The 13,352-nt window shown below is 31.8% G+C and overlaps 1 protein-coding gene across 1 annotated transcript; it reads right to left on the bottom strand.

The window, feature by feature from the left end:
• Nucleotides 1-201: 201 nt before the first annotated feature.
• LOC129892030 (wax ester synthase/diacylglycerol acyltransferase 4-like) lies at nt 202-5,221 on the bottom strand. The gene is made up of 6 exons (XM_055967553.1): nt 4,680-5,221; nt 3,296-3,883; nt 1,546-1,902; nt 877-1,014; nt 582-736; nt 202-435 (listed from the first exon to the last, which is right to left on the bottom strand). The coding sequence occupies exons 1-6, from the start codon at nt 4,872-4,874 to the stop codon at nt 270-272; spliced, it is 1,599 nt and encodes a 532-aa protein (XP_055823528.1). The 5' UTR covers nt 4,875-5,221; the 3' UTR covers nt 202-269.
• Between the last annotated feature and the right edge of the window lie 8,131 nt (nt 5,222-13,352).

Here is a 13,352-nt window from a genome sequence, read left to right as displayed (position 1 = left end):
AATGATATCATGTCAGTATATTGATACTGCGACGATATCTTGCTCGCGAATCTTATGTCTTGGGAGGTATGAATTATAAAAGGATATTTGTTTATAATTATTTTACTTTTATGGGACATGAACTTAGTTTTTCCTTAAAAAAATACCCCAAAACGAGTAATAATTAATCTAACGAATCCATTAATGTAAAAATTCCAAAATGAATTGTGTTTTCAATAAAATTGAACTGGTTGTTATCTTACTTGCAGGAGCCCATTAGTTAGGCCCAATTACATTGTTAACAATTTGATAAAGGTTCCATCAACAATTCGTAAATGTATACATTTTTGTGAATATACAATAACAACAATATACTCAGTGATATCACACCAAATTACCTGTCCCACCCCACCTCGCCCCCGCATAGACATAGACCTGCCCTGCCCTTGGTCATCCCTAACAAAATAGGGTCAGAGAAAAGTAAAATATACGCAGACTTTAATAATATCTTAGAGATAGAGATGTTTCTGATAAAATTATTTTTTATGAATATACAACGGAGATAAAAAAAACTTGTAGAGCAATTGTGAGTTGGGTCCTACTTTTCCACTTTAGAAGAGTTGATTGCAGCCTTGGCAATGGAATCATAGGCAAATTCAATACAAGATTTCAACTTGTTTGGATCTATAAAATCTTTCCTCACAACTATTGCAATTCTTAGCGTATCCACATAACTCATTATCGTCACTGAGCAACTCTGCAAAAAATAAACACACAAATACAGAAAATTTAGTAGTGGTTTGTTACCTATCGCCCAATGTTTAATATTGAACGATCTAGTTTACAAAATAATCATTAAATGTATAAAAATAACACTAGAAAATATAATTAAAGCACCTGTGGAGCACCAGTGACAACAAAATATAATCCTTTAATAGGATGATTAGCCAAAGCCATCTCTTCCACTGGCCCTATCAGATTTGTTAATGCCATGCTTGTGTTCTTCAATGTCCCATGAATAAATTGAGCAGTCGCCTAAAATTTAAAAATTAATTTTCAATTTATGCGACATACTTTTCTATTTGAATTAGTTCGCTTGAAAAAGGAAAAATATACCTAAATTTGGAAATAATTATTATACTTCCCATTTTATGCTTAATGAGAATCTTTTATAGCCACAAGAATGTTATGAGCTAAGTTTCAAAACTTTTAGGGCCCATTTGGGCATGAATTTTTTTCCCTTTTTTTTTTCAAAAAATATTTTCAATACAATGTGTACACATTAGAATAATTTTTTATTAGTTTTTGATTATGAGGTACAATTTTTGAATATGAAATGTATGTCCAATTAACAGAACAACTTTCAAATATTATTTTTCAACTTTAACTTCACATACTATTTTTTTTCCTTCCAAATATCACCCAATTCATGTCTGAACGCCGACTTAATCATACAAATGTTATGATATATTTTAAGTTACAAATTTCAAAAGTATGCTCTTTATTTTGGTAAAATAAAAATAAAAAATTTACGTCACATAAAGTAAAACAAGGAGTAGAACATACCTCAGGACCTTTTAGCTTCCTCAATAAATCAAGCAATTTACTAGTAAGCCAAATAGATGCAGAATTCATTTTCCTGTCTATAATTTTATGAGCTTTCTGAACAAAGTAAAGAGGATTATTACTTTTATTATCAGTTAATTTTGGTAATGAGACAGGCAAAAAGGTGAAATGATTTCCCCATGGCATATCAGAATTAGGCCTTATCATGTCACTAACTGATTTATAACTTCCACCAAGTGCCCTTGTGTTGAATAAAACCAAAGCATTGCATTTTCCATTGCATGTTTCTTTATCTACTCCTTCCATATATAATCTTGTTCCATATACAACTATCCCCGTTATCAAATCGTTTATTGTCTGAAAAACAAAGGGGGTGGGAGGAAGAAATGGTTAGAAATCGTATTGTTTTTGGCCGTTATATAATGTCAGAGTACATTAATAATTCGAACAATAAACTTACAAGAAAAGTAGGGTGCGAAATAGAGCTACCCCTACTAGCACTATTAAAAAATATTATTTTCCCACTAAAAATATTTTTTTTTTAATAATTCAGTTGGTACCTAAAATAAAATAAATAATAAGTAACATGATATAACTAATTAAATTATTATTAAAAGGAAATAGTGGTTTTAGTCCCTGTGTAATTGCATAATTCCAGTTTTAGTCATTGTGTTATTTGACTATGTACATTTAACCTTCAATTATTTGAAGTGGGCGATTTTGTTCCTTGGAGTTAACAAAAGTTAATTATTTAACAAAATGATTATTTTGAAATATATAAAATTTAATAAAATAAATTGAAGGATTGGTGATTCTAAATGCTTGAAGAATTATGTGGGTAAAAAATAATTAAATGTTAAATTTTTTAAAGAGTGAAAGTTGTTAGGTCACCATTGATAGCTTTAAGGAATCTGTCCATCTACTAAACTCTCAAATGTAATCATATTTGACCTTAAAAGAGAGAAAGAACGAGTCGCTAAGAAATAAAAAACAGAGCATAGAACATTTGAATAAAATGGAGCTAATGAATAAAATATAATTTAATTTTATATACATAATTCTTCAAGCATTTAAAATCACCAACCCTTCATTTTATTTATTTTATTTTATATATTATCAAATAATCATTCTATTAAATAGTTAAATTTTATTAACTTCAAGGACTAAAACCTCACACTTCAAATAAATAAAGGTTAAATGTGCATAATCAAATAACAAAGGAATTAAAATTGAAATTATGCAACTTTTCAGACAAAGTTGCAACCTTTCAGAAAAAATCCGTTGGAAAAAAAAATGGAGGAAAATATTTTAAATTAATCCGGAAAAGAAAGAAATGGGTTAGGTCACGGGTCAGGATTTTCAATTAATTAATTAAATAAATAAATAATATTAATTAATTAAAAAAAATTAAAGAAAATTTGGTCCAAGCCCGAAGCCGAAGCCGAAACCGAGCGACGACGACAACAGCGCAAGGGGAGACCCTCTTCTTGACCCTTTAGCAACATGAAGGAATGCTTCTACTTTTAAGTAGGAGACTTTTTCTTTCCAACACCTATGTGAGACAAATGCTTATTTCATAAAGCAAGAGAGAACAAATCATTTTTTCCTCCACTTCTTTTCCCTCCATTTCTCATTCAACCTATTAATTAAACCCTACATATATATATATATATATACATATATATATATATATATATATATATATATATATATATATATATATATATATAAAGATGAGATGAACACTTACCACGTTTAAATTGGCTTTAATTTGCTTGAGACTATGGAGCGAAAATGTCTTGGTAGCCAAATCAATCGGTTGGAACTCAACTCCTTCCTCACCGGAATAAATTGCCGTCCGATCATCTTCTATCAAAGTGCTCTTCAAAGTACTCCATCCAAAATCATACACTGTATTTACGATCCCTTTAAAAAATCGAGGTACGATTTTAAAATTACTAATGAAATCTTTGTGTTTATTCGAATTATTTAAATTCGATTTTTGGCGCGAAGGAAATGTTAGAGGAAGTGAAGGATTATCGACTCGTTGTAAACATGAAAGAAGAGCTCCCATTAATGAATAACCATCTCCAAGTGAATGGTGGAGTTTGAAAATTACATTTCCCGCTGCATCGCTTGTTGGATATTTGAATACGTGAATTTCCCATAGCGGTCGATTTTGCGGGAATTGTTCCATTGCTAAGTTTGATATATAAGTGGAGAAGCACTTATCATAGAATTCGATTGATTTTTCAGTTGGAAATATTGGAGTTTTAATATGATCTTGGTAGTTCACTTCGACTCGCTTCCATTTTTTTGTCCCTTTTTTGCCCATGACCTATTTAGAGAAGATAAAAATATATTATCAATGGAGTTAAAAAATATATATATATTATGTAAGGGGATTCAGAATAGAGAATAGTAGTGGATGGAAAGATTAAATGGATACAAAAATGTCATGCTAACACAAGTGTAGGACCAAAAATATTTTTTTTCCTTACTACTTATACTAGAATGTTCTCAAGATTCAAGAATTTATCTATATCAATAAAAAAAAATCATATATATTTGTCTTATTTATACAATATAATTTTTCAATCAAAAAATTTAGTTAAATCCGTTCACTTCACGCTCCGCTCCTTATTGGATGTTGCATTTGTTATTGTTACATGAGTTATTCTACAATAATTAATTATTTAATTATAGGAGTCTAATATTAAATTTGAGTATTACAATAATATTCAAATTTTCAATTGTAATAAATATTTAAAATTTTAGTTCTCTCTGCCCAACTCTCTAAAGCAAACTTTAAAGCCATCTATGTCATTTAAAAAAAAAGAGTTTTTTGAGAAAAGAGTTTTTGCCCTTTTCGGTTCTTCTCCTCCATATTAATAAAACTTTTGTTTAACTTGGAAGACTCACGTCATATGATGAAATATTTTGTTTTCAAATCATATTCTATATATGCATCATCTAAAAAAGCGATTTTAGTGGGTGGGTGATGAAAGAGTGTATATGCTATCGTTTAAATCATGAACTGACACAAAAGCATGAAAACGACATGTTTCTTATATTTGTGGCATCTCAAATTAAAAGAAAGAGAGACAAAAAAAAATAGGCAAGAGAGAGCTCACCATAATTGAGGAAAATCTTGGATTTATAGGTACAAATACATCTTTGAGTAAATTTATGGCAAGTGAGTCTTCATAGTCAATTGGAATTTTTGATTCCAAAACAGCAATCACTGAAAGTGATAAATTGGAGCTGTTCAAATATTGTGCGCTTGGACTTGCTGGCTCAAATATTTCTTCTTCTAATGCTATCTCCATTTTCTTGATTAATACTATAAGAATACTACTCTGTAACACTTTTGTTTAATTAGCATTTGGCATGTAAAGTGTGTGTGTATATATAGACAGAGGCTAATTAAGAAAATGAATCCTTTTGTGTGAAATAAATAATGCTCAAGTTGAAAAAGTCTTCCTTGATTTGCTTTAAATTTAATTTGCGCTTTGATTGGACAAACATATATAAACATTTTAAGATAGTGCCCCACAAAATAGACATGACTAATACACTAAGTAGACAAATAGCAATTTGTGTAAATGGTTGTTTTATTTTTGAAAGCAGGAAAACATAATCACGATTTCTTCCCACCCACAACAAAAAAAAAAAGTGAGAAAACGACAAAGAAATTCGGAAGTCTACTTTTTTTCTTAGTAAAAATTACAGTTCAACGCCTTTGGATGATCTAATTTGCAAAATAGTCGATAATATATAGTTAAGTAATATACATACCTATACAACTATATATAGAAAATGCCTAATCAGTGTATAGATTTTGCATATTTGGGTCATAATGATAAATAAGTTTGACCGAACTGTAATATTGACAAATTTCCCTTCTTCTCAAGTGTAAACAATATTTATTTGTTCTTTAAAGGATTGTTTGGTTGAAAACCAGGTTACCCTCAAATTATAATCGGAATTATTCACCCCACTTTATAATGGGATAGATAATTTTATGACTGTGATATAGTTATATTTATCATGATATTAGTTTATAAGTAATATTCTTAACCAAATAGATGATATATTTAATCCCAAATTTTATACTGTGATACTTGACTTTATCCCTCCGACCAAACGGCACTAAAACTATTTTTTTAGGTGAAAATTCATGTTTAAACATAATTAATATATCCAAACACAACTAATAACTTTCCAAGTACTCTTTTAATTTCATGAAATATTGCCAATCATTTACACATAATTACTTCGTGCATTGATCGTGGATAAAACATTATAAAAAGAAAGAAATGACACGGGGATGATTAGCCACAAGATATGCTGATATAATATCTACAATGAATGATGTTATGTAGACTTTGTGTTTGGTCCCTAAAAGCGAAGCTTTTAAATTTGTGTTGTTGAATTTTAACACAAGCAAATGCGGGTGTTAATAATTAGGCTCTAAATTTTAATATATATATATATATTGAATTTCCAAATATAAACATAGTTTGAACAAAGTTATGAAGTTAGATCAAATTTGTATATGTACTTCTATCTTTACCTTGTCGGTCTCTACACTTACTGATAAATACTTATTCGTCAGAATATTTATATCCAACCAATCATTTTAATCATAGCTAACAAAAAATAAAAATATATTACTTAATTATATTAAAATATAAATTTGTTTAAAACAAGTCTCATATTCATTCATTGAATTAAACATCTTATGTAGATAAATTTTACCCAATAAACGGAGCATAGTCTTTACGTGTTCAACTAAATTCAATATTTTGAATTGAGACACTTGATCTTCCAAAAGTAATTAAATGCAATAAAGACACTGGACTATTTACCCAATAAACGGAGCATAATCTTTACGTGTTCAACTAAATTCAATATTTTAAATTGAGAGACTTGATCTTCCAAAAGTATTAAATGCAATATAGACACTGGACTATTTTGTGGTCTTAATAAAGCTGAAGTATTGCACAAGTATGACTTTTTCATATCATATATTTAATTTGGGTTGCAAAATTCTTGAAATCAGGAGTACAAATTTACAAGACAATTGAGTAATAGTATGAAATTAATTAATTAAGACCAAGTTAGGTGAGTGATTTTGATTGATTACCAAAGAGTATCCACAATTATGAAATACGTGGTTACTTATTCTTTCCATATTTCCGATGGCTATACTTATGGTACAACCTTAATAGTGCCCCATGAAAATGAAAGCAAATTATTATGGAATAATTAAGGTTAGAAAATTAAATTTGAAGTTGAATTGAGATAATTTGAAGTAAAAAACATCAAGATTTCAATCACAATTGTCGAAAATTTAAAATTCTGGAAAATTGTCAAGACTTTTGGCTAAAATGTTGATTATAAAGCAAGTCTGGCCTCAAATTATAATTTTAACTTTTTCCTTGAGAATTGAAGTGTGTAATTTTTCCTCTTCAACTACACTTGATTTTATGTTAATCAAATAATTATTTAGTCAAATAAACATGTGAAACTATTGTCACGATCCAATTCCTTAGGTCATGATGGCACCTACTATAACCCTCTAGTAGGTAAGCCAATCCGTCAACCCAAAACTTCAAGTAATGGGTTTGAGAGCAGAAACTAAATAAGAGTATCGAATTGTAAAAGTAAATAGAATGAATAAGCGGAAGTAAACCAAAACATGTTTTAAACAACTAAAGATCCCTCCCAAAACCTGGAAGCCACAAGTACAAAGCTGCTACAAAATAAAATACGAGTACAAGTCCCGAAAGTGGACCGAAAATATATATAACAACTGGCTAGTCTCAGAAGGCAAAAGACGGGTCATCCATGCTGAAGGAGACAGGAATGATCCAAAAACTCCAAGTACTCACCCTAGTCTCCGAAGTTGACTACAACAGGCTTGATTTATCCACGTCGATAGCTGGTACTCGGTCCTGCATCACGAAAGTAGATGCAGAGTATAGTATGAGTACCAAGACAACAGGTACCCAGTAGGCATCATAGGCCGACTGAGCAGAAAAGGTAAAAACAATATGAAAAAGAGGAATAGCCTAAATAGGAGTCAACATAAGCATAAAAGGGGGAAAGAGTACTACCTATGAGAACTACAACTAACTATACCCAACTGGACCCCCATAAGCCCAGCCGGGACACTCGTGCGCAAGTTAAATAAAAATCCAGACGAACCCCCATAAGCCCGCCGAGTACACAGAATAGCTACAACTACCAAGGCTAGGAACCAAGAATCTGAGATGTTAGGAGCCGAAGTACTATATCATTTCCAAACTCAGAATCTCTAAGAGTCAGTCAATCTAGTGGTGACTTAGGGGTCGAGGCCGGGACTGGGACCCAGATGCTCACCTGAATGTTCAAAGTGGCCAAGGCCGGGACTGGGTACCCGGATGCTTGCCATAATATATAAGTGCGGTCGAAGCCGGGACTGGGTACCCGGATGCTCGTCGTATTACATCGGTGCGGTCGAGGCTTGGACTGGTACCAGGATGCTCGCCGTAACACATCGATATGATTGAGGCTAGGACTGGATACCCGAATGCTCGTCATACTAGCAAGTCGGTGGAGGTCGGGATTGGGTACCCGAATGCTCTCCGATAATTTAGAATGGAGGTCGGGACTGGGTACCCGGATACTCACATATATTTTATCCTATGATGCTGAATATTCTCCTTTCTAACTAAACAATAATAGTACCGAAAATCTCCTTCCTAATGAGTAAACCAATATGCCGCTAAAACTGAAACCTGAGTCAAAGTCAACGATCACGAAATCTAGTGTTGCCGACGCATCACAAAAGTCACGATTATACAGAGTTATGAATGATGGTATTTTTAAGAGCAAGAGTAATGCCTAGCTAAGGCCAAACTACCAGGCACTAGCCCGCTACACCATTCTACAAGGATCTAAGTCTACCGGAGCGACGCCGGAACATCTAAAGCAATTTTACATCCTATACTATGGAAAACATACCCCACCGTATCAACAACATGCTCATTCAACTCTCCTTATAATACTAACAAATAACGACAAGATACACATGCTTCTAAATATCCGAAAACCCGATAATAAGCCTAAAGCATGATTTCTAACATCTAAGATATACAATCAAACTACCCAACCCAAATTCCAACTATTTCAACATGCTTTCACACATTCCAGCTCAATCTAAAGAAAGGTATAACCGTAGCCTACCTGTAGGCTAAACACGCGGGCTCTAAATTACTGTACCGGAGCTTTTTCCTTCCGAACTACCTTGGAATGTTTCCAAGCTGTCAAAAATAGAACCACGACGTCAATACGGTCGTTTTGACACTAATTTCATAATTTTTGGAGACGGACCAATTTTGGAGTCTAAAAAGGAAAATGTGGGACCCACATACGAAATTCCAGATTTGACCCCCAAAATAGGTTCTAAACGTCACCCCAAGCTCAAAAATCAGATTTATAACACAATTCGGGGTGGGAAATTACGTAAGACGATCAAACAATCAATTCCCACATTTTTAAACTAAGAAAATAATATAAGGCAGCCTCTTTACACATCGATTTCTCAAAAACGAAAATCTGTCAATTAAAAAAAATTACATCATGACATTCCTTGTGGAAAACCCCACAATCTAGCCTCAAGAATCACTCAAAACGGAGTTATATTGACCAAGATACACTCTTCCAAAATTCTATAAAATTTCATTTCAAAAATGACTAAAGCAGTAACTAAAAATGTATTTTTATCTCAAACGAAGCTTCTCCTCGAGTTTCTGAGATTACCAAGAGATTCCTGACGAAATTCTCTTGAATTTACACCTTTGAATCATCCAAATCGGATTTATATAGGTCAAGAAACAATTACTCAAAGTTCTTCAAAAACTCAATCTGAAAATGAACACAGATGCAATTAAAATCGCAATTTTTACCTGAATCGAATGCTCCAAATCAGTTTTCAATCTCTCCAATGCGTTCTCCACAAAAAACCTCACAATTTTTCTTTTTGAATCACCCAATTTGGAGTCCTAATGCTCAAGTTATGAGATTTTAAAGTTGGAGGAAATATCCCTAAAACAAAGGGGGCTGCTGCTGTCTTTTTGCAGGTTTTGGAAAATTTCAAAAATCCAAAATTCGTTCGGAATCCGATAAGAATAAACACGATATGCTACCCCACTAAATTCGACGTTCCGGACTCAATGGAAAATTCAGAATTCTCATACGAGATCATTTTAATAAAAAGTGGGTCCCACATCTAAGAGCCCTTTTAAGCCACATTCCACAACGGGCCTCAATATTAGTCCGGAAGCCTTGAAAAGCGAATGAAGGATCGTTCTAGACCAAAATTAACATTCCGAAACTAACCGCGTTGTCAGAATTTTTATTCAAGCGCGTTTTCCAAGAATGTTAACCAAAGTCAACCATAGGCTAACTTTCAAAGTCAAAAGCGTCAAATGGCCCCAAACTCGTATCGATTGCCTCGATAGTCATTCCAATAGTGCTATAGCCTAATTTGATCATTCCGGAGCTGATGGAACCATCAGAATTTGAATTCGAGATCTCGTTGACCCAAAACTCAAAAAATTCCAACTAAATCAACTTAGGCATTTAAAATACCAAAACAGACTCGGGAACTCTAAAAATTCAACCAACACTTCTTTAAGACAAAAAACCATCTCCCGAATCCAACGGAGTCATCGGAATTCCATTCCGAGCATCGAAACTCCAAAAGTTGACCCAAAGTCAAAACCTTGGCTTAAAGTTCCTCAAATTCTCAACTCAAGGCCTTAAATCTTCGTTACAACTCCAAAACTGATTCCGTAAAGTCTCCTAAGCCTATTTCGACATTTCGGAGCTTCTGGAATCGACGGAATTCTGTTCCGAGATCCGTAGCTCCAATTGACCCCAAATACCTTTTTTTAATACTTAAAGCTTATGAAACTCAAAATTTCCAAGGACTTAACTTTTCATGGAATTTTCTAAAAATCAACACCCGGTAACAATTAGAAACGACTCGGGGCATCTAAAGGGAGGGGTAAAATGGTCATTTTACAAAAATTCCAAAAAATGACCTTTAGGGTCGTTACAACTATATAATTAAATTCAATTACACTCAAAATAATTATAAGATGGATTTTCAAACATGTTCTAAAAGATTAACAAAAAAACACTCTATCTATTTCATAATTTTTGACCCTTAGGATCCGACACGCTCCTTAAAAGCTTTAATTAGAGGTGTATTTTATTAATGATGTCTTGAAACTTCAAATATAGGCATTACTCTCTTCGTTCCTTTTTAGTTATTACAATTTTCTTTTTAGAGTCAAACAATATGAACTTTAACTAACATTTTGAATGTATTTTTTCGTCATATTGATATGAAAAAATTACAATTTATATTACTTTTCGTATAATTTTTGAATATTTTTATTTTTATTTCAAAATACCAAATTAATGTAATCTAATTTAGCTTTAAAAACTAGTCAAATTAACTCTCAAAAAATGCAACATGACCACTAAAAAGAAACGAAGGGAGTACTATTTTATGTAGTTAGTTAATAATAATAATATAAAAAAGTAATAATTTTTCTTAATTTGCTGAAATGAACAAAAAAATAATGAAACATCTATTTATTTTTTTACAAGGGCCAAAACAAAACTAAAATGGAGGGAGTAAAATGGTGTTTAAAGCGGAAACGAGCACCACTAAATGTAATAAATCAACTTCTTAATTTCGTTACGCTATCACCTTTCATTTATAATTGAACCTTATAATTAACACTGATATCGACATCTATCTAGATAATCCGTAATATATTGTTACAAAATGAATCAAAATTTACCTTCCACAATATAGAGTTTAGTATGGAATTATAAGATACATACAAATATGTTATTGTATGTATTTTGTATATATTTGTATACAATGTGTATGTTACTGTATGTTCATTGATATACTGGACATACAAATAATATATATCTGACGTTTAAAATACATATAACTTATTGTTCTTATTTTTCGAGTTTTAATCTACAATTTCAACAAAAATCAAGTCTAATTTTCTCAATCATTTGCAACAACTTCAATCCTAACAAATACCAATTTAGCAAAATTTTAACTTTCGAATTAAAAGTTTCGAAGCTTTTTAACAACTACTAATGAAGCTTAATGGAGTCCACCCCTTAAGATGTATGTGGTGAGAAAGAGAGGAGGGGGGGGGGGGGGGGGGGGGGAATATTAAAGTTTAAAGCTAAAATGGAAAAATTGGAGCCCAATCCCTTTAATTATTTATTATTTTGCTATAGTTGATAGAATACTGTATATTTTATAATTAAGTATAAATACCCTTAATGGTTATAATTAGAATTTAAAAATAATGTACCCATATAAAATTCTCTAGTTATATTACTCAATTACTTAACATAAATAGAGTAGGGAAACTTTAAAAAATTAATGACTATACTTTGTGCATAATTAGAGAGCTATAGCTAGAGATTGCTTAATTAGAGAGAGAGGAGAAATGCTAGAGAAAGGATGAATACATGTTGATATATATAAACTGTATTCGATGAAAAATACAACGAATATAGCTTAATAGAGAGGAGAGAAACGACTGAGATTGGGTGAGAGATGCGAGTGAGATTTAGGAGAGAGAAAAAGAGGAGATATGCTAGAGAGAGGACAAATAATGCTGATACAAGTTGTATTCATTGATACAACAAATACAACTTGATACATACAAGTTGATATTGGATGTATTCGATACATCAGGTTGATACAAGATGATACAGAGATAAGATATGCGAGAGAGCATATGAATACATGCTGATATATGCTATATTCTATGAAATATAGGTCGTAATAACAGATACAATATGATTTATTCGATACATATCTGCTGATACAGTTGTATGATCACTTGTATTCATTCACTTTTGTATCGTTTGGATATGGGTAGGACTACTATATAAAAGGTAGAATAACAGATTAAGTAGATTAATTAAATAATATATGAGCAAAGATAAAATGAGAAAAAAATATATAAGGTAATAAGACGATCACATCAAATCGATCGTTAATTTTTGTCATTGTGTAATGATAGAGATTTCAATAACAAAACAATAAAATAGGTAACAACCATCCAAACATACTGTATGGGATGTGTAAAGGAAAAAATGGATAACTAATATGGTATGGAGAAGGAGTATTAGAAAAGAAAAAAATGTCTTGATATAAAACTAAAAGTCCTTAATGATAGCAATGAAGTAGCAAGACCCGCTCATTTCAAAACAAACTAAAGTATATTTTACACATATTTTACTAGAAATTATGACTCATTTTTTACCCTTCAAAATCAAAAATCCCCCTAGGTTTTCAAGAAATCTCCATTAATAATCACACGTACACAAAATACTCACTCTAGCTACTTCCACAACAAGCATGAATATTCGACTTTGTATGAATTTATTGGTAATTTTATTGATGATTATTGATCCTACAACATCATCATCACATTATTACAATGATAACAAATATAATTACTACACTAACTTTGGTCATGATATTTCAAGCATCTATGGTAAACCCTCCATTACCACACGACGAATATTACAAGCCTCGAGAAATAATACTAAGTATCTGATCTATGCAGCACTTTCTGCGAACAATATTCCATGTAAGGTACGAGGGGCTTCTTATTATAATTGCAAGTCCAACCAGAAGATTAATCCCTATCGTCGTGGTTGTACTCAAATTACTCGATGTACTAGGAGCAATTTTTGAA

This window comes from Solanum dulcamara, chromosome 6 (genome assembly GCF_947179165.1).
Source record: "Solanum dulcamara chromosome 6, daSolDulc1.2, whole genome shotgun sequence".
Classification (NCBI taxonomy): Eukaryota; Viridiplantae; Streptophyta; class Magnoliopsida; order Solanales; family Solanaceae; genus Solanum; species Solanum dulcamara.
This window is presented reverse-complemented; position numbering and strand designations above follow the sequence as displayed.